The sequence below is a fragment of the Erinaceus europaeus genome, chromosome 10, assembly GCF_950295315.1.
Source record: "Erinaceus europaeus chromosome 10, mEriEur2.1, whole genome shotgun sequence".
NCBI lineage: Eukaryota > Metazoa > Chordata > Mammalia > Eulipotyphla > Erinaceidae > Erinaceus > Erinaceus europaeus.
The window spans coordinates 17,513,064-17,536,315 of record NC_080171.1 but is presented as its reverse complement, the minus strand read 5'-3'; the positions used below and the strand labels follow the sequence as shown (position 1 = coordinate 17,536,315).

The following is a 23,252-nucleotide window of genomic DNA, read 5'->3' as shown; positions in this document are numbered from 1 at the left end:
GAAGTCAGGTACACCTGCAGCTGACACTGTCAGCACAGTGGCTAAAATGTTGGACTTCAAAGCGTGAGGTTTGGGGTAGAGCGATGGTGCAACTGGTTGAATACATGTTACCACATACCAGGACCTGGGTTCAGGTCCCCCGGGGTTCCCACCTGTAGGGGGGAGCTTCATGAGTAGTGAAGCAATGCTACAAGAGTCTCTCTCTCTCTCTCCATTTGAAAGCTCCCCTTTCCCTCTCAATTTCTCTCCATCCTGTAAAAAAAAAAAAAACAAACTCAATCCTCGATATCAAATATGGCAGAGAATCAAATGATCTGATTCTGTTTTGTATTAACCATAAATAAATTAATAAGATGGGGGCCAGGTGGTGGCACACCCAACTAAGCACATATATTACCAAGAGGAAGGACCTGGGTTTGAGCCCCTGCTCCCCACTTGCAGGGGGGATGCTTCAAGAGTGGTGATGTAACATGTGTGCTCAACCTGGAGCGCTACCACCTGGCCCCGGCCAGTGTCTATCTTTCTCTCCCTTTCTCTATCCGGTTCTTTCTCAGTTTCTTTCTGTCCTATCTAGTAAAAAATAAAAAAAGGAAACAATGGTCACTGAGAGCGGTGTATATGGGATGCCAGCACCACATCCCAGCAATGACTCTAGTGGCAAAAATAAGTAAATAAATAAATAAGATGGATGCCCACAATTCCAGTGACTCTATACTTATCCATTTCTAAGTATTTCTTTTTTATAGGATGCCAGACTAGCGTCGCGAGCGGGAGAGATGATCCAGGAACCAAGCTCGTGGTAGCAGTACAAATCTTTATTCATGCGGGATCCCCAGAGTCCAGCGTGAGTGCAGCAGGTTAAGCCACGTGGAGCCAACCAGTGGCCAGCGTACACCTCCAGGTCTGCACGCCTAACGTCCTCTGGGTCCCCCTCCCTGCTAAGAGAGAGAAAGCAGAAATGGAAGTGGCTTTTATAATACCATAAGTGGGAGGGGCTGGAAATGGTAGGGGCTTCCCTAGCCACCGTTGCCACGGATTCAGTTGGCAGGAATTAGCAATACCCTGTGGGGACTTAGGAGAGAGACCTTTAATCATTTATAAGACAAAGCAGAAGATTGGTGTGTAGATAAATGGGCAGGCCATACTAGCATGGAAATAAGGTGGTTTGTGGGCCCTGCCAAGCTTGACCACATCTGCACAATTGCCCAAAAATAGGACAGAGAAAAATTGAGAAGAGAAGGGGAAAGAGAGAGGAGAGACACCTGTGTATCACTTGTGAAATTTATTCCCTGCAGGTGGTGGTGGGAAGGAATGGCGGTTTGAACTTGGGTCCTTGCGCATGGTAATGGGTGTGCTCAACCAGGTGCACAACTGCCCAACCCATGGGTGTCTGTTTCTGGACAAAGGGAAACAGGCCCTCTCAGCTTCCAAGCACATCAGACACAGCTTCGATCTGACTGGATCAGCATGAAGTTAACTGATAGTCCACTGCCCAGTGCCACAGAAACTCACATTGTCACACCAGCTTTTGCATGATGGGAATTTGCTTTATTATTGTTCAAATCCACAATCAGATATTGGAGTGTATTAACTCAAACCAGCCCCCCCACACACCACCACAACCCCCATCCCCCACCCCCTGCAGAGGACATCAGCCTTTTTGTACAGGCAGAGGTGGGAAAGAAGTCAGAATTGGATGCAGTTAGGAAGAGAGCAAAGGCCCCCAGGCCCTTCCACCTCCAAGACCGTGGCTTTTCAAAAAGCCTCCTAGAACAAAAAACCCATAACTAGTCTTTTTGTTTTGTTCACTTTTATTCATCACTGGGAATTCATCATTCTGAGATGACTTTTTCAGGTAGAGAGAGATAGAGGGAGAGAGAGACCAAGACCATAGCACTGAAGCTTCTTCCAGTGCAGTGTGTGTGTGTGTGTGTGTGTGAGTGTGTGTGTGTGTGTGTGTGTGTGTGTGTGTGTGTGTGTGTGTGGCTTGAACCTGGATCTTGCATGTATAGAAACAGCACACTATCCAAGAGAACTGTTCTGTCAGTCCTGTAATTGGTTATATATTCCCTTTTGTTGCCTTTATTTTATTGTTGTAGTTATTGTCATTTGATGTCATCATTGTTAGATAGGACAGAGAGAAATGGAGAGAGGAGGGGAAGACAGAGAGGAGGAAAGACAGAAATCTGCAGACCTGCTTCACAGCCTGTGAAGCGACTCCCCTGCAGGTGAGGAACCAGGGGCTCGAACCAGGATCCTTCCGCCAGTCCTTGTGCTTTGTGCCACAAGCGCTTAACCCTGTAATTGGTTTTAATTGTTTATTTCAAGAGAACTATGCCAGCAGGAAAGGGGTGGGATTTGAATCCCAAAGTCTATCAGTTTCCAGGTTCTACTCTAACTCCTGCAGCTAATACGCTAAATTCAACCTACTTTGTCACCCTCTGCTCACTTCTTTCCAGGCCCATTATGAGACAGCCCAGTCCTTTCAGTGTCATTTTACAACTTAAGTCACAAGCCCACCCTGAAGAACAGGACAGTGGCAGTGACATGAAAAACATGTCAGGTACTATACAAGTTGTCATAAGGTGCTGAGAAGCAGCTTAAGGGTCTTAAACAGGGAGTGAGATGACATGTACATTTAGAAAGATCACAGCGGCTAGCTGGATTCGTTAGCTGGACTCAGAAAGGCCTACTAGGAGGCAAGTGTAGTCATGCAGGTGAGCTGACTGTGTGTGTGGGCTGGCATGAAAAAGGTGGAAGGTATGTTTAGAAAAAAGTAAAACAAGGGCAACAACAACAAAAAAAGGAAAATAAAAATAAGTTTAGAAGGAAGGACTGGCAAAATAGCTCACTTGGATAGTACACCTGCTTGGCCATGTTCAACTCTGATTTAGTTGGTTCCCACTGCACTGGAGATGCTGTACTCCCTCTCCCCCTCCCTTACCCCTTTCCCTCCCCTCTCCCTTCCTCTCTCCCTCAACTGGCCCAGAGCAGTGAAGTCCTGGTGATAACAAAAATTAAGTAAACAGTGGTCTGGGAGGTGGCGCAGTGGTAGAGCTTTGGACTCTCAAGCATGAGGTACCGAGTTCCATCCCTGGCAGCACATGTGCCAGAGTGATGTCTGGTTCTTTCTCTCTCCTATCTTTCTCATAAATAAATAAAATATTTTTTAAAAAATTAAGTAAAGAAAATAAAAATTAAAAAGTCGTTTAAAAAGTTTAGAAGGGGGAGTCAGGCGGTAATGCAGCGGGTTAAGTGCACGTGGCATAAAGCGCAAGGACCGGCATAAGGATCCGGGTTTGGACCCCGGGCTCCCCACCTGTAGGGGAGTGGCTTCACAGGGGGTGAAGCAGGTCTGCAGGTGTCTATCTTTCTCCCTCCCTCTCTGTCTCCGCCTCCTCTCTCCATTTCTCTCTGTCCTATCCAACAACGACAAGAACAATAAAATAACAAGGGCAACAAAAGGGAACAAATAAATAAGAAATTTTTTTAAAAAAAGTTTAGAAGGTAGAATGCAGGGTTTGATGACTAAATGTCAGGAGCAGAGGAAAGGATGAAAGAAAATATGGCACTGGTGAAAGCATCGACAAGGGGACCACCACCTAGCCCCCTACACCATCCGCCATTTTGGAACTAAAACCCCAAGGTGAGAAGGGCTTGGGCTGGAGACACCCATGCCTTCTGCCCTTACACTTCCTCAAACTCTGTAGGAATTGTATCCACTCCTCTGGCTTCTTTAAGCTGGTGACAGCCAAGTATCCCCAGGTGGGACTTTCTCTCTCCTGTATCAGATCTGCCAGGGGCCAGCCCCGGCATGTTATTAGGGTCCCTGAAAGATGAGGGGAGTCGGCAAACTGAGGTGAGAGACACACCAGCTGCTTCAGGAGCAGGAGAGGCGCCTCTGCTTTCTCTTCTGCAGAAATTTATTTATACATTTTCACCCAGATACAACAGGTGTCATTATTTTTGCAGAATTCTTTGCACAACTGTTTACCATAAAATTCATTTATTTTAGCAGCTAATAATATAAACTCTTATTATAACCTATTTTCCTTGAGCAAACTGCTTGGAATATGAGTTTCCTGTAAAGCATCTATTGTTTCTAAAAGGTCAGTTTCTACAGAGCCAATTATCTTGTTTAGTTTGTCTTTATTTCCTGGCAAACACGCACCTAGGGGGGACAGGACCTTGCTAGTTTCTTTATAGATGGTAACTTATTAACCTCAGCCTGCTTGCCTTTAATGTAAACCACATGACCAAGGTATTCATTATAGATCCCTGTAAATGGAAGAGGGGGTCAGTAGGTGGGGGTACTTGGTATGGGCCCTTATACTTTGGGGGAGACTACAATCTACCACCTATTCTATAAGCTACCCAAGGCAGCCCTTGTGCCGTGGGAAGAACCCAGGGTTCTTGTTCTCTTGTATCTACTTAGCCAATTTGGTTCTGTAGTAGCCACAGGCTGGGGAATAACCAGCTCTTCTTCTGTGAGCTTTTTGATGAGTATAGCAGCTTCTGCTTCTAGGCCAACTTTGGTCTTATTACAGTCACTGCTGTAATTGTTATTTTTATGGACTTCCCCTGTAAAGTTCTTATGATTAAAGTAGCCAATAAGTCCCCAAATTATCAATGTGATCATAAGCAAAAGGATGAGTAGCTTCAGTTTTGTCCAGGACTTCCCACTTTGCAGGCAGCCTCAGTCTACCTGGACTTTGTCAGACAGCAGACTTGAATTCGCCTCCGCCACAGATCCAAATACAGCTGCCTAATGGAGACTTCCACTGGGTGTCCTACAAGAGTCTCAAGTACAACAGGCCCCAAGAAGAGTTTGTCTTTCCCACAAGCCTCCAACAAACCAACTTTCTTTATTGAAAAAGCACCATCCTCAGGCTGAAGAGATAGCCTAATGGTTATGCAAAAGGCTTTCTCCATGCCTGAAGCTCTGAGGACCCAGGTTCAATCCCTAGAACCACCATAAACCAGAGCTGAGCAGTGCTCAGGTAAATTCAAACAAACAAAAACATACAATAAAAATAAAATTGAAGTACCATTCTCCACCCAACAGTGGATTATCCTGATGGGTCACAGACCCAATGGCGATGAATAAGTAAGCTAGGCAGGAATATTACCCTCCAAGAGATTAAAAAAAATAAAAGAAAAACCACTAATTTTTATGGGTGGGGGTAGACAGCATAATGGTTATGCAAAGAGACTCTCATGTCCGAGGCTCCAAAGTCCCAGGTTCGATCCCCCACACCACCATCAGCCAGAGATTAAAAAAATAAAAGGAATATTACCCTCCCTCTTAAGTCATTAATGAACACATGCACTAAAAATTCCATATATTCCAGTGAAAGTTACAGACAAGACTTAGAAAGTTTCTGTTGCAGCCTGGGCAATGACACAATGAAGAAAGTGATAGGACTCCTGAGAATGAAGCCCTGAGTTCAAGCCCTAACATTGCCTGTGCCAGAGTGAGGCTTTGGCTGGCCTGCTTTCAAATAAATAAATAAATAAATACACCTTTTTTTCCTTTATTTTTGGGGTAATTTTTTTAATAATTTATTTCTTTATTGGGGAATTAGTGTTTTACATTCAACAGTAAATACAATAGTTTGTACATGCATAACATTCCCCAGATTCCCATTTAACAATACAACCCCCACTATGTCATTCATCATCTTTCATGGACCTGTATTCTCCCCACCCATCCACCCACCCCAGAGTCTTTTACTTTGGTGTAATACTCCAATTCCATTTCAGGTTCTACTTGTGTTTTCTTTTCTAATCTTGTTTTTCAACTTCGGTCTGAGAGTGAGATCATCCCATATTCATCCTTCTGTTTCTGACTTATTTCACTCAATATGATTTTTTCAAGGTCCATCCAAGATCGGCTGAAAACGGTGAAGTCACCATTCTTTACAGCTGAGTAGTATTCCATTGTGTATATATACCACAGCTTGCTCAGCCACTCATCTGTTGTTGGACACCTGGGTTGTTTCCAGGTTTTGGCTATTACAAATTATGCTGCCAAAAACAGATGTGTACACAGATCTTTTTGGATGGATGTGTTGGGTTCCTTACGATATATCCCCAGGAGGGGAATTGCAGGGTCATAGGGTAGGTCCGTTTCTAGCCTTCTGAGAGTTCTCCAGACTGTTCTCCACAGAGGTTGGACCAATTGACATTCCCACCAGCAGTGCAGGAGGATTCCTTTGACCCCACACTCTCTCCAGCATTTGCTGCTGTTACCTTTTCTGATGTATGACATTCTCACAGGAGTGAAGTGATATCTCATTGTTGTCTTGATTTGCATTTCTCTAACAATCAGAGACTTGGAGCATTTTTTCATGTGTTTCTCGGCCTTTTGGATCTCTTCTGTGGTGAATATTCTGTCCAAGTCCTTCCCCCATTTTTGGATGGGGTTATTTGTTGTCTTGTTGTTGAGTCCAGCAAGCTCTTTATATATGTTGGTTATTAAACTCTTATCTGATGTATGGCATGTAAAGATCTTCTCCCATTCTGTGAGGGGTCTCTTGGTTTGGGTAGTGGTTTCTTTTGCTGTGAAGAAGCTTTTTAATTTGATGTAGTCCCATAGGTTTATACTTGCCTTAGTCTTCCTTGTAATTGGATTCGTTTCATTGAAAATGTCTTTAAAATTTATGCGGAAAAAAGTTCTTCCAATATTTTCCTCTAAGTATCTGATAGTTTCTGGTCTAACATCCAAGTCCTTGATCCACTTGGAATTTACTTTTGTATTTGGTGAAATACAGTGATTCAGTTTCATTCTTCTGCATGTTTCAACCCATTGTTTCCAACACCATTTGTTGAAGAGACTCTGCTTTCCCCATGTAATAGTCTGGGCCCCTTTGTCAAAGATTAGATGTCCATACGTGTGGGGCCTCATTTCTGGGCTCTCAATTCTATTCCACTGGTCAGTGTGTCTGTTCATGTTCCAGTACCAAGCAGTTTTGATGACAATGGCCCTATAATACAGTGTGAGATCTGGGAGTGTGATGCCTCCAGTTCTGTTCTTTTTTCTCAAGATTGTTTTGGCAATTCTAGGTCTTTTCTGGTTCCAGATAAACATTTGTAGCATTTGTTCTATTCTCCTAAAAAATGTGCTTGGGATCTTGATGGGGATAGCATTAAATTTGTAGATGGCTCTGGGTAATATATTCATTTTGATGATGTTAATTCTTCCAACCCATGAACATGGAATATCTTTCCACTTCTTTGTGTCTTTTTCAATTTCTTTGAGTAGTGACTCATAATTTTCAGTATACAAGTCTTTCACTTCATTGGTTAGATTTACTCCTAGATATTATATTGTTTTTGTTGCTATAGAAAAAGGAACTGATTTCTGGATTTCAATTTCTTCTAACTTAGTGTTTGCATAGAGGAATGCCACTGACTTTTGAATGTTAATTTTATAGCCTGACACCTTACTGTATTGCCTGATGATTTCCAAAAGCTTCTTGCTGGATTCCTTAGGTTTTTCCATGTATACTATCATGTCATCTGCAAATAAGGAGAGTTTGACTTCTTCTCTTCCAATCTGTATGCCTTTAATTCCTTGCTCCTGCCTGATTGCTATGGCAAGAACTTCCAACACTATGTTGAATAGTAATGGTGATAGTGGGCAGCCCTGTCTAGTACCTGATCTGAGTGGAAATGCTTCCAGTTTTTCACCATTGAGTATGATGTTGGCTGTAGGTTTGCTATATATAGACTCCACTATCTTCAGGAATTTTCCATCTATTCCCATTTTTTGTAGTGTTTTGATCATAAAGGGATGTTGTATTTTGTCAAAGGCTTTCTCTGCATCTATTGATATGACCATGTGGTTTTTGGTCTTGCTTTTGTTGATGTGGTGGATCACATTGATTGACTTACGTATATTAAACCAACCTTGCATGCCTGGGATAAACCCCACTTGGTCATGATGAACAATCTTTTTGATATACTGCTGTATCGGGTTGGCTAGAATTTTGTTCAATATTTTCGCATCTATGTTCATCAGAGATATTGGTCTGTAGTTTTCTTTTTTGGTTGTGTCCCTATCTGCTTTTGGTATCAGGGTGATGTTGGCTTCATAGAAGCTGGCAGGGAGTATTCCAGTGTCTTCAATCTTCTGGAAGACTTTTAAAAGTAGAGGTATTAGTTCTTTGAAAGTTTTGTAGAATTCATTTGTAAAACTATCTGGTCCAGGACTTTTATTTTTGGGAAGATTTTTGATAACTGTTTCAATTTCATTAGCTGTGATGGGTCTGTTCATGTTATCCACTTCCTCTTTACTTAGTTTTGGAAGTTGGTAGGTATCTAGGAAATCATTCATTTCTTCCAGGTTCTCTAGCTTGGTTGCATATAGTTCTTCATAGAAGCCTCACATGATATGTTGAATTTCTGCGGCGTCTTTTGTGATATCTCTTTCATTTACTATCCAAATTATTTGGGTCTTCTCCCTTTTTTGTTTTGTGAGTCTGGCTAAAGGCTTGTCGATTTTGTTTACTCTTTCGAAGAACCAACATTTACTTTCATTGATCTTTTGTATGGTTTTCCTATTCTCAATGTTATTTATTTCTGCCCTAACTTTAGTGATTTCTGTCCTTCTGGTTGCTTTAGGATTCCTTTGTTGTTCTTCTTCTAGGTCTTTAAGATGTGCAGTCAGGCTGTTTATTTGTGCCTTTTCTTGTTTCCTAATGTGTGCTTGTATAGCTATGAACTTCCCTCTTAGGACTGCTTTAGCTGTGTCCCAAATATTTTGATAGCTTGTGTCTTCATTTTCATTGAAGTCTTGAAACATTTTGATTTCCTCTTTGACCCAGAAGTTGTTAAGAAGTGTACTGTTGAGCTTCCACATTTTGGGACTGTTACTAATCTTTTGTTGATTGTTAAGTGTTAGTTGAATTCCACTGTGGTCTGAGAAGATGCTTGGGATGATTTCAGTGCTCTTGAATTGGCTGATGCTGTCTTTGTGGCCTAACATATGGTCTATCCTTGAGTATGACCCATGTGGATTTGAGTAAAATGTGTATTCCAGTTTCTTGAGATGAATGACTCTGAAAATGTCCAATAGTTCTAGTTTATCTATCTCTTCATTTAGCTCCCTTATGTCTTTACTGATTTTCTTCCTGGATGATCTGTCAAGTTGAGATAGTGGGGTGTTGAAGTCCCCTACTATGATTGTGTTACTGTTAATATATTGCTGTAGCTCTTTCAGTAGAAGTTTGATGTATTTAGATGGCTTCTCATTGGGTGCATAGATATTAATAATTGTTAAGTCCTCTTGATTGACTGATCCTCTGAGCATTAAGTAGTGTCCATTCCTATCTTTTTTAATCTTATCTATTTTAAAGTCTATCATATCAGATATGAGAATAGCTGTTCCTGCCCTTTTTTGTGGGCCATTGGCTTGTATGATAGTTTTCCATCCTTTCACTTTACGTCTGTGTTTGTCTTGTTGACTTAGGTGAGTTTCCTGTAGACAACATATTGTTGGGTTGTGTTTTCTGATCCATCTTCCTACTCTGTGTCTTTTAATAGGTGAATTCAGGCCATTGACATTTATTGATATCAAAGATTGAGGATATTTTAATGCCATTCTTTTAGAGTTTTAGAGTGTTTTGATATATGTCTTATTTGTGGTGGTCTGGTTGTTTATAGGAGACCTTTCAGAACTTCTTTCAGGGCAGGCTTGGTGATGATTGCTTCCTTCAACTGTTGCTTGTCTGAGAAGGTTTTGATGCTTCCATCTAGTCTGAATGACAGTCTAGCAGGATATAGTATTCTTGGCTGAAAGCCTTTCTCATTGAGCACTCAATAGATATTTTGCCATTCTCTTCTGGCCTGTAGTGTTTGTATGGAGAAGTCTGCTGCTAATCTTATGGGTTTTCCTTTGTAGGTGACTCTTTGTTTTTCTCTTGCAGCCTTGAGGATCCTTTCTTTATCCTTATTCCTTTCCAATCTAAGTATGACATGTCTTGGTGTCTGTAGGTCTGGGTTAATTCTGTTTGGGACCCTGTGGGCTTCTTGAATCTTTATGTCTTTGGTGTTGTCTAGACTAGAGAAATTTTCAGCTATTATGGCCTGGAGAATGCTTTCTTCCTCTCCTTCTCTTTCTTCCTCTGGTAAGCCAATAATGTGTATATTGTTTCTTTTGAAGTCATCCCATAGGACTCTGTTGTTGTTTTCAGCATCTCTTAATCTCTTTTTGAGATCTCTTACTTCTTTTTTAGTTGTCTCTAATTCATCCTCAATCTTGCTAATTCTGTCTTCAGCCTCATAGATTCTATTCTCTCTGCCCTCTACTGCTTTCTGGAGTTCATCTATTTTGTTGCCCTGCTCTGATACTGTTTTAGCTTGTTCAGCTAGCTGCCTTCTTAGCTCAGCGATTTCAGCTTTCAGCTCTTCAATAACCATGAGATAATTAGAATTTTCTTCCATATTCTCATTTGTTGTTCCTGCATTTCTGATTACAATTTTTTCAAATTCTTTACTCACTCCTGTTATTATTTCCTTAGCTAATGTTTGGATGTTGAACTCGTTGTTTTGTGCTTCAGCCTCTGGTGGACTTTTAGCTGGACTCTTGTCCTGGTTCGAGTCTCCAATATTTTTTCTTGTTGTTTTAACTATTTTATATATTATGTTATGAGTTCCCTTTATCAGTACTTTCAAATTATTGATTACTATTGCCTGGATTGACTTGTGTCTAAGTAATTTAATTAAAGGGTTTACCGTGGTGGAAGTTAACAGTTTTTTCAATCCCTGAGTTGGAGCTCAGTGGTGTAAAAGCCTCTTTTTTTTTCTTCCCTGTAGGCTATGGGAGCCTGAGGGCTTTTAAACTATCAATAGGCTTCTTAGCTTAATCACTGACTCCTGACCAAGAGATAAAGCAGGGTGTGGCAGAGATAATCCAGTGGTTATGCAAAGAGACTTTCACAGCCCCTCAGCTATGCCACCGAGGTATAGGTCTTCTCCTGAGTTTCCCGGTTAGATCTCTGTCCCCTGGTGTCCCTCCCTGTTGCTGCTCCAGATTCTGAGGGTAGTAGCAATGGAGACTCAGAGTTGTACTTGGTGAGTCTCTGGGGAGTCCTTTCCTCCCTTAAGCTGTCCCCTTGTTGGTGGAGCAGACTGGAGGTGGTGTCTCCACTGATAAACTGTTGAACTGTTAGCAGTCACTTAATTTCTCCTTAGGCCCCTCTCTCCTCTCTGTCACCAGCCACGCGTGTTTGTACTCACGGGTGATTTACTGGGTTTCTGTGGTCATTCTAGTCCTGTCTTGTTTCGGTCCCGGTGGTCTCCTTTGGTATTCCTAGTTGATCCGGGTGGGGAGGGGAGGGGAGAGGAGAGGAGAGGAGAGGAGAGGAGAGGAGAGGAGAAAAATCGATCGGCTGCTTGTAGCTCCGCCTCCGGAAGTCGAATCCCGGTAATTTTTTTTTTTTTATAAAAGATGAGAACAAATGAGAGAAGAGACACCATAGCACTTATTCAGTTTGTGTAGCTTCATCTTTGCAGGTGAAAGAAAGAAAGAAAGAAGGAAAGAGAGAAAGATTCTGTTAGTGCAGTGGGTTAAACAAAGGTGGCGCAAAACACAAAGACTGGCATAAGGATCCTGGTTCGAGCCCCCAGCTCCCCACCTGCAGGGGAGTTGCTTCACAGGTGGTGAAGCAGGTCTGCAGATGTCTATCTTTCTCTCCCCCTCTCTGTCTTCCCCTCCTCTCTCCATTTCTTTCTGTCCTATCCAACAATGACATCAATAACAACAACAGTAATAACTACAACAATAAAACAACAAGGACAACAAAAGGGAATAAATAAATATTTTAAAAAGTAGTTTAAAAAAGAAATATTCTGGGCCTGGGCAGTGGCACAATCTGTTTAGTGCACACATTAACATTTCAAGGACCCAGGTTCAGCCCTGAGGTAAGCTTTATAAGTGCTGAAGCAGTTCTGTAGGTCTCTCTTTCTCTCTCCAAAATAATAAAAGGAAGTTTTATTTTTTTATTATCTTTTTTATTTCTTTATTGGGGGATTAATTTTTTTTACAGTTGACAGTAAATATAATAGTTTGTACATGCGTGACATTCCTCAGTTTTCCACATAATAATACAATTCCCACTAGGTCCTCTGCCATCATGTTCCAGCACCTGAACTCTCCCCCCCTACCCACCCCAGAGTTTTTTTACTTTGGTGCAATACACGAGTATTTTTTTTATGTTCTTTATTTATTGGATAGAGACAGTCAGAAATCAAGAGGGCAAAATGAGTGCTAACTCTCTCCGTCTTAAAAAAAAAAGAAAGAAATCGAGAGGGAAGGGAGGGATAGAGAGGGTGAGAGATGGTGAGACACCCGCAGCGGCAGCACTGCTTCACCACTTGTGAAGCTTTCCCCCTGCTTGTGGAGACTGGGGGCTCGAACCTGGGTCCTTGCACATTGCAACATGTGCCCTCAACCAGGTGTGCCACCACCGGGCCCTAAAAGGAAGTTTTGTAGGTTTCTGTAGGTTTCCCATAAGAACTTCTCTGGTGGGAGCAGGCAGTGGTACACATATCACCACGCACAAGGACCCAGTTTGAGTCCATGCTCCCCACTGTAGGGCGGACCTTTCACGAGTGGTGAAGCAGGTCTGCAGGTGTCTCTCTTTTCCTCTCCCTCTCTACCTCCCCCACCTCAATTTCTCTCTGTCCTGTAAAATGGGGGGGGGGGGGAAGAAATGGCTGCCAGGAGTGGTAGATTCATACACAGTGCAGGTATCCAGCCCCAGTGATAACCCTGATGGCAATAATAATAAAAACTCTTGTTTGGGAGCGCGCCAGAGCACCACTCCAGCACGCGCAATGCCGGGATGAAACCTCGGTCCCCATGGATGAAAGTCTAATGCTCAATTCACTGGGCCACTTCCTGGGCCAAGATATGTTTAAATTGAGGATGGAGGAGGAGGGTCTAAAAGGAAACCCTTTGCTTCTCCCATCTTACCTTTTTTTTCTAAATGAAGACCATGCTGGGGAGATAGCATAATGGTCATGCAAAAGACTTTAATTCAGCAACAAAAGAGAGTTTGGTGCCATGTCTCACACCATTTTGTTGGTACAGCCTACCAAGAGGCCAGAAGGCAGAACTTATACAGACTATGAATCTGTGAATGGATGCATGGAAGGTGTTTGTAAATTATATGAAGAGCAGAAGTCAGGCTGTAGCACAGCAGGTTAAGCATGTGGTGTAAAGTGCAAGGACCGGGATAAGGACCCCAGTTCAAGCCTTCCGCTCCCCACCTGCAGGGGATTCGCTTCACAGGCAGTGAAGCAGGTCTGCAGGTGTCTATCTCTCCCCCTCTCTGTCTTCCCCTTCTCTCTCCATTTCTGTCTGTCCTGTCCAACGACGACATCAATAACAACAATAATAATTACAACAATAAAACAAGGGCAGCAAAGGGGAATAAATATTTAAAATATATATATATTAAAAAATGTGTGGTTTGGAAGGTGGCGCAGTGGATAAAGCAATGGACTCTGAAGCATGAGGTCCTGAGTTCAATCCCCGGCTGCACATGTACTAGAGTGATGACTGGTTCTTTCTCTCCTCCCATCTTTCTCATTAATAAGTAAATAAAATCGTTTTTAAAAAATGTATGAAGAGCCTTGGAAAAGGATGAATCCCAACAGTCCCTCTATCACATACAACATCAGTCAGTTGTGTGATTTTATTGATGATGTGGCAGACCTTAGCTGTTTTGTTTACCAAGCTGATACCCAGACATACCAACCTTATAACAAAGACTGGATTAAAGAGAAGATTGACATGCTTCTTTGTTGACAGGCCCAACAGGCTGGGAAATAATTAAGCTGGAAGCATGAGGGGTTGTGGGGTTGGGCTCAGAACACAGATGTGGACAGCCTCCTCTAGAGAAAGTTGAGTATTACGGTAATCCTGTTTCCACTGTTTCCACATTCTAACCAATATAGACTGTGTTAGAGAAACTATGGGGGTCTTGTTCAAGTTAAAGTCCCCTTGCCCCTTTCTCCCACTTTTTTTCCCTTTCTTTTTTCATTTCTTTTTTTACTTCAGTCATTTTTATGATGTTTTAGACGGAGGTGATTGTCAGTTCATGTTGGTTCCAGTCCTAATTGTTCATATCTACTATAATACTCATGATAGTAACCCTTCTACCAGGTGGAGTGGGGGGTGGGGATGGTGTTCATTGTGTCCTCAAGATAAAGTGTTAGTGGAAAAACAAATGTTTTTAACCCACTTAACCCGCTGCACTACCAGAATCTTTCTCTTTCCCTCTTTCTTTCTTTCTTTCTTTCTTTCTTTCTTTCTTTCTTTCTTTCTTTCTTTCTTTCTCTCTTTCACCTGCAAAGATGAAGCTACACAAACTGAAGAAGTGCTATGGTGTCTCTTCTCTCAGTTTTTTGCCTCCGGGGTTATTGCTGGGGCTCCCCGAGGAGTCCACTGCTCCTGGAGGCTATTTCTTTTTTTCACTTTTGTTGCCCTGGTTGTTTTATCCTTGTTGTGGTTATTCTTATTGTTTACTTCTTCTTTACTGCAATTGTTGTTGGATAGGACAGAGAGAAATTGAGAGAGGAGGGGAAGACAGAGAGAGGAGAGAAAAACAGACACCTGCAGGCCTGCTTCAAGGCTTGCAAAGTGACCCCCCTGCAGGTGGAGAGTCAAAGGCTCTAACTGGGAGCCTTTTGCTGGTCTTTGTGCTTTGTGACATGTGCACTTAACCCACTGTGCTATACCGCCCAACCCCCATAAATGTTCGTTAAAACAAACAAACTTTAATGCCTAAGATAGTCAGGTTCCAGGTTTAGTCCCCAGCACCACCATAAGCCAGAGCTAAGTAATGCTCTGGTCTCTCTATCTCTCATTAAAACAAATAAAAATATATATTTTAAATCAAAGACCATCTCTTGTCAGTCTTCTAATCTAAAGAGAAGTGGGTTTTTTGTCCCTTAAAACTGCCCTTTTGAGTTCCCTCCCCTCCTCAATTTCCTGAAGGTACTTAAAAGTTCATTCTCTCTTTTGAGATCTTTAAATAGGACATGCTTTAAGAACACGCCAAGCAGACAGCTAGCTCACCTGACCATGCTTGAGGCCCTGGGTTCAAGCTCCTAGTCAGTATATGAGAACACCTGCACAGATGAAGCTACCGAAACTCTGGAGAGGTGCCATGGTGACTCTTCTCTGTCTCTCTCATTTGTTTCTCATCTTTTATCAAAAAAATTACACCAAAAAAATTCAAGATCTTCACTAAGAAATATATGGAACTATCTTCTGGGGACCATTACTTAATTTCTTTTTTTTTTTCCAGGATTATCGGTGCCAACACTATGAATCCACTGCTACTAATGGAGTCTTTTTTTTTTCCTTCCCTTCCCTTCCCTTCCCTTCCCTTCCCTTCCCTTCCCTTCCCTTCCCTTCCCTACCCTTCCTTTCCCTTTCCTTCCCTTCCCTTCCCTTCCCTACCCTTCCTTTCCCTTTCCTTCCCTTCCCTTCCCTTCCCTTCCCTTCCCTTCCCTTCCCTTCCCTCCCTTTCCCTTTCCCTTTCCTTTTTCCTCTCCTCTCCTCTCCTCTCCTCCCCTCCTCCTTCCCCTCCCCTTCCCTTTCTCCTTTTCCTTTTTCCTTTTTTTAAGAGACACCCGTAGACATACTTCGCAACTTATAGAAGGTGTGCAGGTGAAGAACAAGGACTCAAACCTGGATCCTTGTGCAGGTCCTTGCACTTCTAACTGGGTGCGCATGGCCCAGCCCTACTGTGGGCCATTTCCTACACCTGTATCCTGCTGTTAGCAAATTGAGCAGCGATCCTCTCAGAGACTTCTCTGGACCCCTATTCAAGAGCTCTGGTGTGAACCCATTTCCCTTTAAAGATCCCTACCCTGCTTTCCAGTCAGTAACGCAGCAATTTCAGAGTATATTTCTGGTCATCCTCCTGGGGGAAACTCCCCCACCCCTACCCCAAACTAAAAATTTAACCCTCTGGAAAATAAAAATAAATAGATAAATAAATAGATAAATAAAACCTTCTTGGACCCAGGGAAATGCATAGTAGTTTCCACACAGACTTTCATGCCTGAGGCTACAAAGTCCCAGGTTCAATTCCTGCACCACCATAAATCAGAACTGAGCAGTGTTCTGGTAAATTAAATAAAACAACAAGCAAAGTGAAAGAAGAGGAAGAGGAGGAGGAGAGGAAAGAGGAGAAATTTGTATTTTCTGCACAATAAGCAGTAAGACTGGTTTTTCAGTAGCAGAGAGACAGAGAGACCAGAGAAGTGCACATGAAGCTGGTACAGACACTGGCGTCATGAAGTCACAAGCCAAAGGTTGCCTGGGGTCCCTGGAAGCTAGAGGAGGCCCTACAGTCTCCTGAGCAGGTCTTGCCAACCCTGGGCTTTCAGACTGCTAACCTTGAGGACTGTGAGAACATTTTCTATAGCCACCCAGTCTGTGGCACTTTGTCAGGTGCTAAGGCACTAACACAGGTTAGGAAGCACTACAGGTCAGCCTCAAGGCCTCAGAATGCTCTAATCCTTGGCTGAAAAGTGAGGCTGTAGGGGAGTCGGGCGGTAGCGCAGTGGGTTAAGCGCTCCTAGCGCGAAGTCCAAGGACTGGTGTTAGGACCCGGGTTTGAGCCCCCCCCCCCCACCTGCAGGGGAGTCACTTCACAAGCTGTGAAGCAGGTCTGCAGGTCTCTATCTTTCTCCCCCCCTCCTCTCTCCATTTCTCTCTGTCCTATCCGACAACAAGGACAGTAATGACAACATACAATGACGATAAACAACAAGGGTAACAAAAAGAAAAAAATAGCCTCCAGGAGTAGTGGATTCATAGTGCAGGCACCAAGCCCCAGCAATAATCCTGGAGGCAAAAGTGAGGTTGTGGTTCTCCTGCTCCTTACCCCACCAGCAACAGCTCCTTTCCCTGTGGCTCTGGAATAAGCAGAGACATGGTCCCTCAGAGTCTGAAAACCCATTCCCCTACCAACAGTCTTGCCCTTAAGTAACCACAGAGATGTTGTGCAGCGAGGAGAGGGTGCCCCAGGCAGTCAGCCCTGAGTACACTCTGTCCCAGCAGGGGAGGCTCAGGAAACAAGATTCTGGGAGCTCAAACCTGTTTTAGGGGTTGGCAACTTCCCAGTGGCAAAGATATAATCTAGAGTCAGAGTCCACATTCCCTACCCAGATCAGAGATACAGTCACACACAGAGATGAGAGAGAGAGAGAGAAAGAGAGAGTGAAAGGGGGGGGTGGAGAGAACAGCAAGAAGAAGGAAATGGCATTTGGAAACTTAGGGAGCTGTAACAGGGATAGGTCTGCACCCAGACCCAGATCCAGAAAGAAAGCGGTGGAAACACCATGGAGATGTCTGGAGAGGGAAAGTGCCCCAGAGAAATACACAAAGCAATTTGTGTGGGATGAAAGGAGAGAAGGCTAGCACCCCCTTTCACAAAGCAATTTATACAAGCAAAGAAGTCCTAAAATGGGAAAAGATGGAGCTGGGTGGTACACACAGGGTTGAATGCCGTGTTACCACACGCAAGAAGACCAAGTTCCAATCCCCACTCCCTACCCGCAGAGCAGAAGCTTCATGAGCTGTCGGGAAGTTGTGAGGATGTGGTTGAGCTTGGCAGGGCTTGAACCTGAGGGGTGTGTCTATCTTGTTAGTCCCTCTCTCTGCAGAGAGGTTGAACAAGGAGGGACATAGTAACCCCAAAGGTGTGCCTCATCCTATCAGACTCCCTGCCTCACAAAGCACCCCGCATTCTTGATACTATGGCCATTAGATAAAAAGAAAGGTGGAGATGTTGGTCAGCTCCCCTGCTCCATCCTCCATTGCTGACACTATGGCCTATTTACATAATCATTGTTTTGCCTGATCTATCTTCTTTCTACCTCGAGACTGCCCTGCCTGCAAAGTACATTAATCCCTCCAGTTAAAACCCTAGTAACTGTTGCTATGGAAGCTTTCTACCTTCCCGCTCTTTTCTCCACCCCCTTTCCCAGCCATCTCCATTCTCGACTTGCCACTTCCGGTTTTACCCTATAAAGCCCACTTCTGTTCCTGTCTTCCTCTTCCTCTCTTTTCTCTCCTGTGTCCCGACCTGGAGAAGGGCTGGTGTGCAGAGCGGGAGGTGGCCATTGTGGTTTGGCACCACCTGGCTTAACCCACTGTGCTCACACCCGTCTCTGGGAATCCTGCATGAATAAAGAATTGTATTACCATGCCAAAAAGAGAGAGGGAGGGAGAGAGAGAGGAAAAAATAACTGCCAGGAGCAGTGAATATGTAATGTAGGCATAAAATCCCAGCAATAACCGTGCTGACATTAAAAAAAAAATTTAAAGAAGGGAAAAGACAGGAAACACTATTTGGAAAGAGAGGAAATAAAACCGGGACTGGTGTTGGGGAAAAAACTTCAGACATGCAGACTCAATTCCAGTTAGCATGTCCTCCATGCTTCTTACAACCTTTTCCACCTCAACGAGATGAGTTGCACATCCTATCTTTTCCAGGGGCCAGAGAGATAGTATAGCAGTTTATACAACACTCTCATGTCTGAAGCGCTGAGGTCCCAGGTTCAGTTCCCAGCACCACTATAAATGAGAGCTGAGAGGTGCTCTGGTTAAAGAAAAAAAAGAAGAAGAAGAAGAAGAGGAGGAAATTACCTTGGGAGTCGGGCGGTAGTGCAGCAGGTTAAGTGTATGTGGTGCAAAGCACAAGGACCGGCGGAAGGATCCTGGTTCGAGTTCCCGGCTCCCTATCTGCAGGGGAGTCACTTCACAAGCAGTGAAGCAGGTCTACAGATGTCTACCTTTCTCTCCCCCTCTGTCTTCCCCTCCTCGCTCCATTTCTCTCTGTCCTATCTGACGACATAAATAACAACAATAAAAAAAAGGGCAACAAAAAGGAAAATAAATATTTTAAAAAATTACCTTGTCCAGCCTATCCAGTACAGATACTATCATCTGCTTTCCATGTGTCAGGATCCAACCAAAGTGCTGATGACACTTTGACAGCTGACCAAGACAATGAGATGACCTTCCAGAGAGCACACTGTCTCTCAGGGCCATGCACAGCTCTTAATTTGGCTTCAGTGATGGCAACTGAGGGGTCTGGGTAGAACACTAGATTTGAAGGGGTTCCTGGGTCGAAGCCCCACTGTCCGATATGCCAGAATGATGCTCTGAGGTTTGCTCTCTCATGTTAATAAATATAATTTATTTATCTGTATTTGTAAGATAAAAACAGAAACTGAGAAGGAAAATATAGTCAGGCAGAGAGACACCTGTGTCACTGTTTCACAGTTCCTGTAGGTGAGGACTGGGAGCTTGAATCTGGGTCCTTTCACATGGTAATATGTGTGCTCTCCCATGTGTACTCTCCAGCCCAATAAATGTATTTTATTTTTATTTATTTATTCATTTCCTTCTTTCTTTTCCCCTTATTGGGGGTGGGGTTAATGATCTACAGTCGGTATTAAAATACAGTAGTTGGTACATGTGTAACATTTCTCAGTTTTCCACATAACAATCTAGCCCCTCCCCCCTCACCCCCCGCCCACCTAGGTCCTCCTCTGCCATCGGTGTTCTAGGCCAATAAACATTTTTAAATGGCAACCTAAATTGTTAGGCTAGTTACTTGCTAAAATGACCGCTTGTAGGAATCTGTTGCTGTTACACAAGTGTTGGTATACAGCAGGACAGTCACTCTGACGAAGCAGATAATTTGGGGTGCTGTCAAAAGCAGACGTCATGTTCTTGGAACAGTTGCGGTTTGACATGTACAGACTGGTCACTGAAAATGAGCTCCCTGGGGGCAGGGAACGTCATTTGAGTTTTGCCTGAGCCCCAGCAAGGTGATCTTGGGAAGGAAAATGGCTGTTGGATAAAGGATTGACTTCATCAATCAAATACTGGACCCTGCCCTTATAGAACGTAAGGCTGTTAGGGGAGATAAAAATGTCATAAATCACCCTAATTTCAGTTAGATGGTGGACAAAACTGTTAACTGAGGGCAGGCAAGGGCACCAGCAGTGTCTGATTGTGGCACAGAATGGGCTGAAAAAGGCCTCCTAGGGGTGAGATACAGCTGCTCTGTCGTGTGCACCACTCAGGGTAAGCCCAGCGCCCAAGACATTGAAGGAAGCATCAGTGCTCCATGTTGTGGCCTCTCTCTACCTCTCTTCTCTCGTCTCTATCTGACAAAGAAAAAAGAGGAAGAGGAGGAAAGAGAGAGAATGCTGCAAGAAGGGAGGGAGGGAGGGGAAAGTAGGGGAGGATGGCCTGGGAGGTGGTGCAGTGGGGAGAGCATTGGACTCTCAGGTATGAGGTCCTAAATTCAATACCCAGCAGCACATGTACCAGTGTGATGCCTGGTTCTTTCTCTCCTCTTATATTTCTCACTAATAAATAAAATTTTTTTCATAATAAAAATAGTTATTTGAATTGTAGTAGTGTTTTTTTGGTCTTTATTGGAGGATTAATAGTTTATAGTCAATAGTAAAATACAATAATTTATACATTGTGTAACATTTCCACATAACAATTTAACACCCTCTACGTCCTCCTCTGCCATCATGTTAATAAAATCTTTTTTTAAAATACTTGAAGACAGAGAAAGGAAGGAAGGAAGGAAGGAAGGAAGGAAGGAAGGAAAAAAGAGAGAGAAAGGCCTTTGAGTTGAGTCTGGATAATAGAAGAGAGATGAGGACATAAGAAAGCTACTTAGCATTGTAGTGGATGCATAAGCATTGATTACTCTGAGTGGGAACTAGCTGAAGCCTTCGGCTGGGGTCCTGGGCTACTACTGTGCTGGGTATCACCTCTTCAGATAAGGAATCTTCGGGAGGTCTTAATAGTGCTCAACAGGAAGCATGGTAGCAGGAGCTCCTTGGAGGTAGAGAGTCAGTGCCAAACTAATTAGAAATATTTCTATATATTTGATGTATATTATTGAATACCTACTGTTAGTTCTAGATTGGAATCTCCTGTGATGGTCTTTTTCTTTTCTAGTTTGCTAAAGCCATCGGGGCCTAAGTAGAATTTGAATTCCAGAACAACAGAACTTGTTCTTTAGGTCACAGCTGCAACCCTAGGGCCCAGAACTATAGCTGGAGGACCAAAAGAGGACAGCCAGACAGGCGGACCACTCACCCTTCACTTCCTGTACCCACTCTTCCCCTCTAACCCATGCTCCACATCAGCCGTCAACATGATCCTAACATGAGAACTGGAGCCTTAAACATCTATAAAGAACTCCCACAGCTCAGCAAAAAGAACAATCCAATTAAAAAGTGGACAGAAGATATGAATAGACAGTTCTCTAAAGAAGAGATAAACATGGCCCACAGACATATGCAGAAATGCTCCAATTCACTCATCATCAGAGAAATGCAGTTTAAAACCACACTGAGGTTCCACGTCACACCTGTGAGAATGGGCGCCACCAATGAAATACGATGAGTGTTGGAGAGGATGTGGAGAGAGAGGAACTCTACTGCACTGCTGGTGGGAGTGAAAATTGGTGCAGCCACTATGGAGAACAGTATGGAGAATCCTTAAACAAATACAGATGGAAATACCTTAAGATCCAGCAACTCTGGGGCCGGGTGGTGGTGTACCTGGTTAAGTGCACACATTACAGTGTGCAAGGACCTGGGTTCAAGCCCCCAGTCCCCACCTGCAGGGGGAAAGCTTTGCAAGTGGTGAAGCAGGGCTGCGGGTGTCTGTCTGTCTGTCTCTCTCTATAGCCCCCTTCCCTCTTGATTTCTGGTTTTCTCTATCCAATAAATAAAGTTAACAAAAATTGAAAAAAAAAAATCTAGCAACTCCACTGCTAGGCATATACCCAAAAGATATAAAGAGATATATTACTGATTTGAAGGGGTATAGGCACCCCCATGTTCACAGCAGCTTTACTCACAATAGCAAAACCCTGCAAACAGCCAAAATGCCCTTCGATAGATGACTGGATAAAGAAGTCATGGGACATACACTCAACAGAGCACCATGCAGCAATAAAAATGGATGGCATTGTGTCTTTGGGGTAAAGTAAATGGAGCTGGAGATGATGCTCAGTGAAGCAAGGAAGGTGGTGAAGGATGACTATAGAATGGTGTCACTCATATGCGGAGGATAGACAACTGAATATACACAAGTGAAAAAAAAATACCAACCTATTTTCAAGACTGTGGGAGAACTATAGTGGTTGTGGGAGTAGGGATAGGGACACAGTCCTTTGGTGATAGGAGTGGTGAAAAAAATAAAAATAAATTTAAAAAAATAAGAAATTTGACCCATATGACAACTGCTCTGTAGACAATTATTTCTCTAATAAAACAATTTTGAAATAGAAAAAAAAACTGGAGTCTTGTCAATTTTCTCCTCTTTTTAAATTTATTTTCCCTTTTGTTGCCCTTTTTTAAAAATTGTTACTGTGGTTATTATTGTTATTATTATTTTTTTTAATTAACTCCATTTTTTTGAATATTTATTTTATTTATTCCCTTTGTTGCCCTTGTTGTTTTATTGTTGTAGTTATTGTTGTTGTCGTTGTTGGATAGGACAGAGAGAAATGGAGAGAGGAGGGGAAGACAGAGAGGAGGAGAGAAAGAGAGACACCTGCAGACCTGCTTCACCACCTGTGAAGCGACTCCCCTGCAGGTGGGGAGCCGGGGTTCGAACCGGGATCCTTATGCCAGTCCTTGTGCTTTGCGCCACCTGCGCTTAACCCTCTGCTCTACACCCCAACTCCCTGTTATTTTTAAATTTTATTTATTTATTTTCCCTTTTGTTGCCCTTGTTGTCTTTTTATTGTTGTTGTAGCTATTATTGTTGTTGTTATTGATGTCATTATTGTTGGATAGGACAGAGAGAAATGGAGAGAGGAGGGGAAGACAGAGAGGGGGAGAGATAGACACCTGCAGACCTGCTTCACCGCCTGTGAAGTGACTCCCCTGCAGGTGGGGAGCTGGGGGCTCGAACCGGGGTCCTTATACCAGTCCTTGTGCTTTGCGCCTAACCCATTGCGCTACCGCCTGACTCCCAATTTCCTCCTCCTAAGGTAGTTGATGCCTCCTCCCCTGCCTTGGTCCAGAATGCGTCTCCCCCATGATTTTACCAATTAACTTTCTTCAAGACCCTGGTCAAATATGCCTACTTTTCTTTTTTTTTTTTTTTTAAATTTTTTATTTAAGAAAGGATTAGTTAACAAAAACATAAGGTAGGAGGGGTACAACTCCAC

At 43.2% G+C, this 23,252-nt stretch overlaps 1 protein-coding gene, 1 long non-coding RNA gene and 1 pseudogene across 2 annotated transcripts; 2 read left to right on the top strand and 1 right to left on the bottom strand.

Annotated features, from left to right (window-relative positions):
- Positions 1 to 666: 666 nt before the first annotated feature.
- On the bottom strand, positions 667 to 23,158 carry LOC132540838 (uncharacterized). Its single transcript, XR_009551964.1, has 4 exons — positions 21,592 to 23,158; positions 20,833 to 20,899; positions 18,479 to 18,629; positions 667 to 938 (listed from the first exon to the last, which is right to left on the bottom strand). It is a non-coding gene; the product is annotated as an uncharacterized LOC132540838 (long non-coding RNA).
- LOC103113302 (enhancer of rudimentary homolog) lies at positions 13,020 to 13,816 on the top strand. Its single transcript, XM_007522820.2, has 2 exons — positions 13,020 to 13,185; positions 13,642 to 13,816. The coding sequence occupies exons 1-2, from the start codon at positions 13,070 to 13,072 to the stop codon at positions 13,814 to 13,816; spliced, it is 291 nt and encodes a 96-aa protein (XP_007522882.1). The 5' UTR covers positions 13,020 to 13,069.
- LOC132541145 (U6atac minor spliceosomal RNA) lies at positions 17,420 to 17,463 on the top strand (annotated as a pseudogene).
- Positions 23,159 to 23,252: the final 94 nt, after the last annotated feature.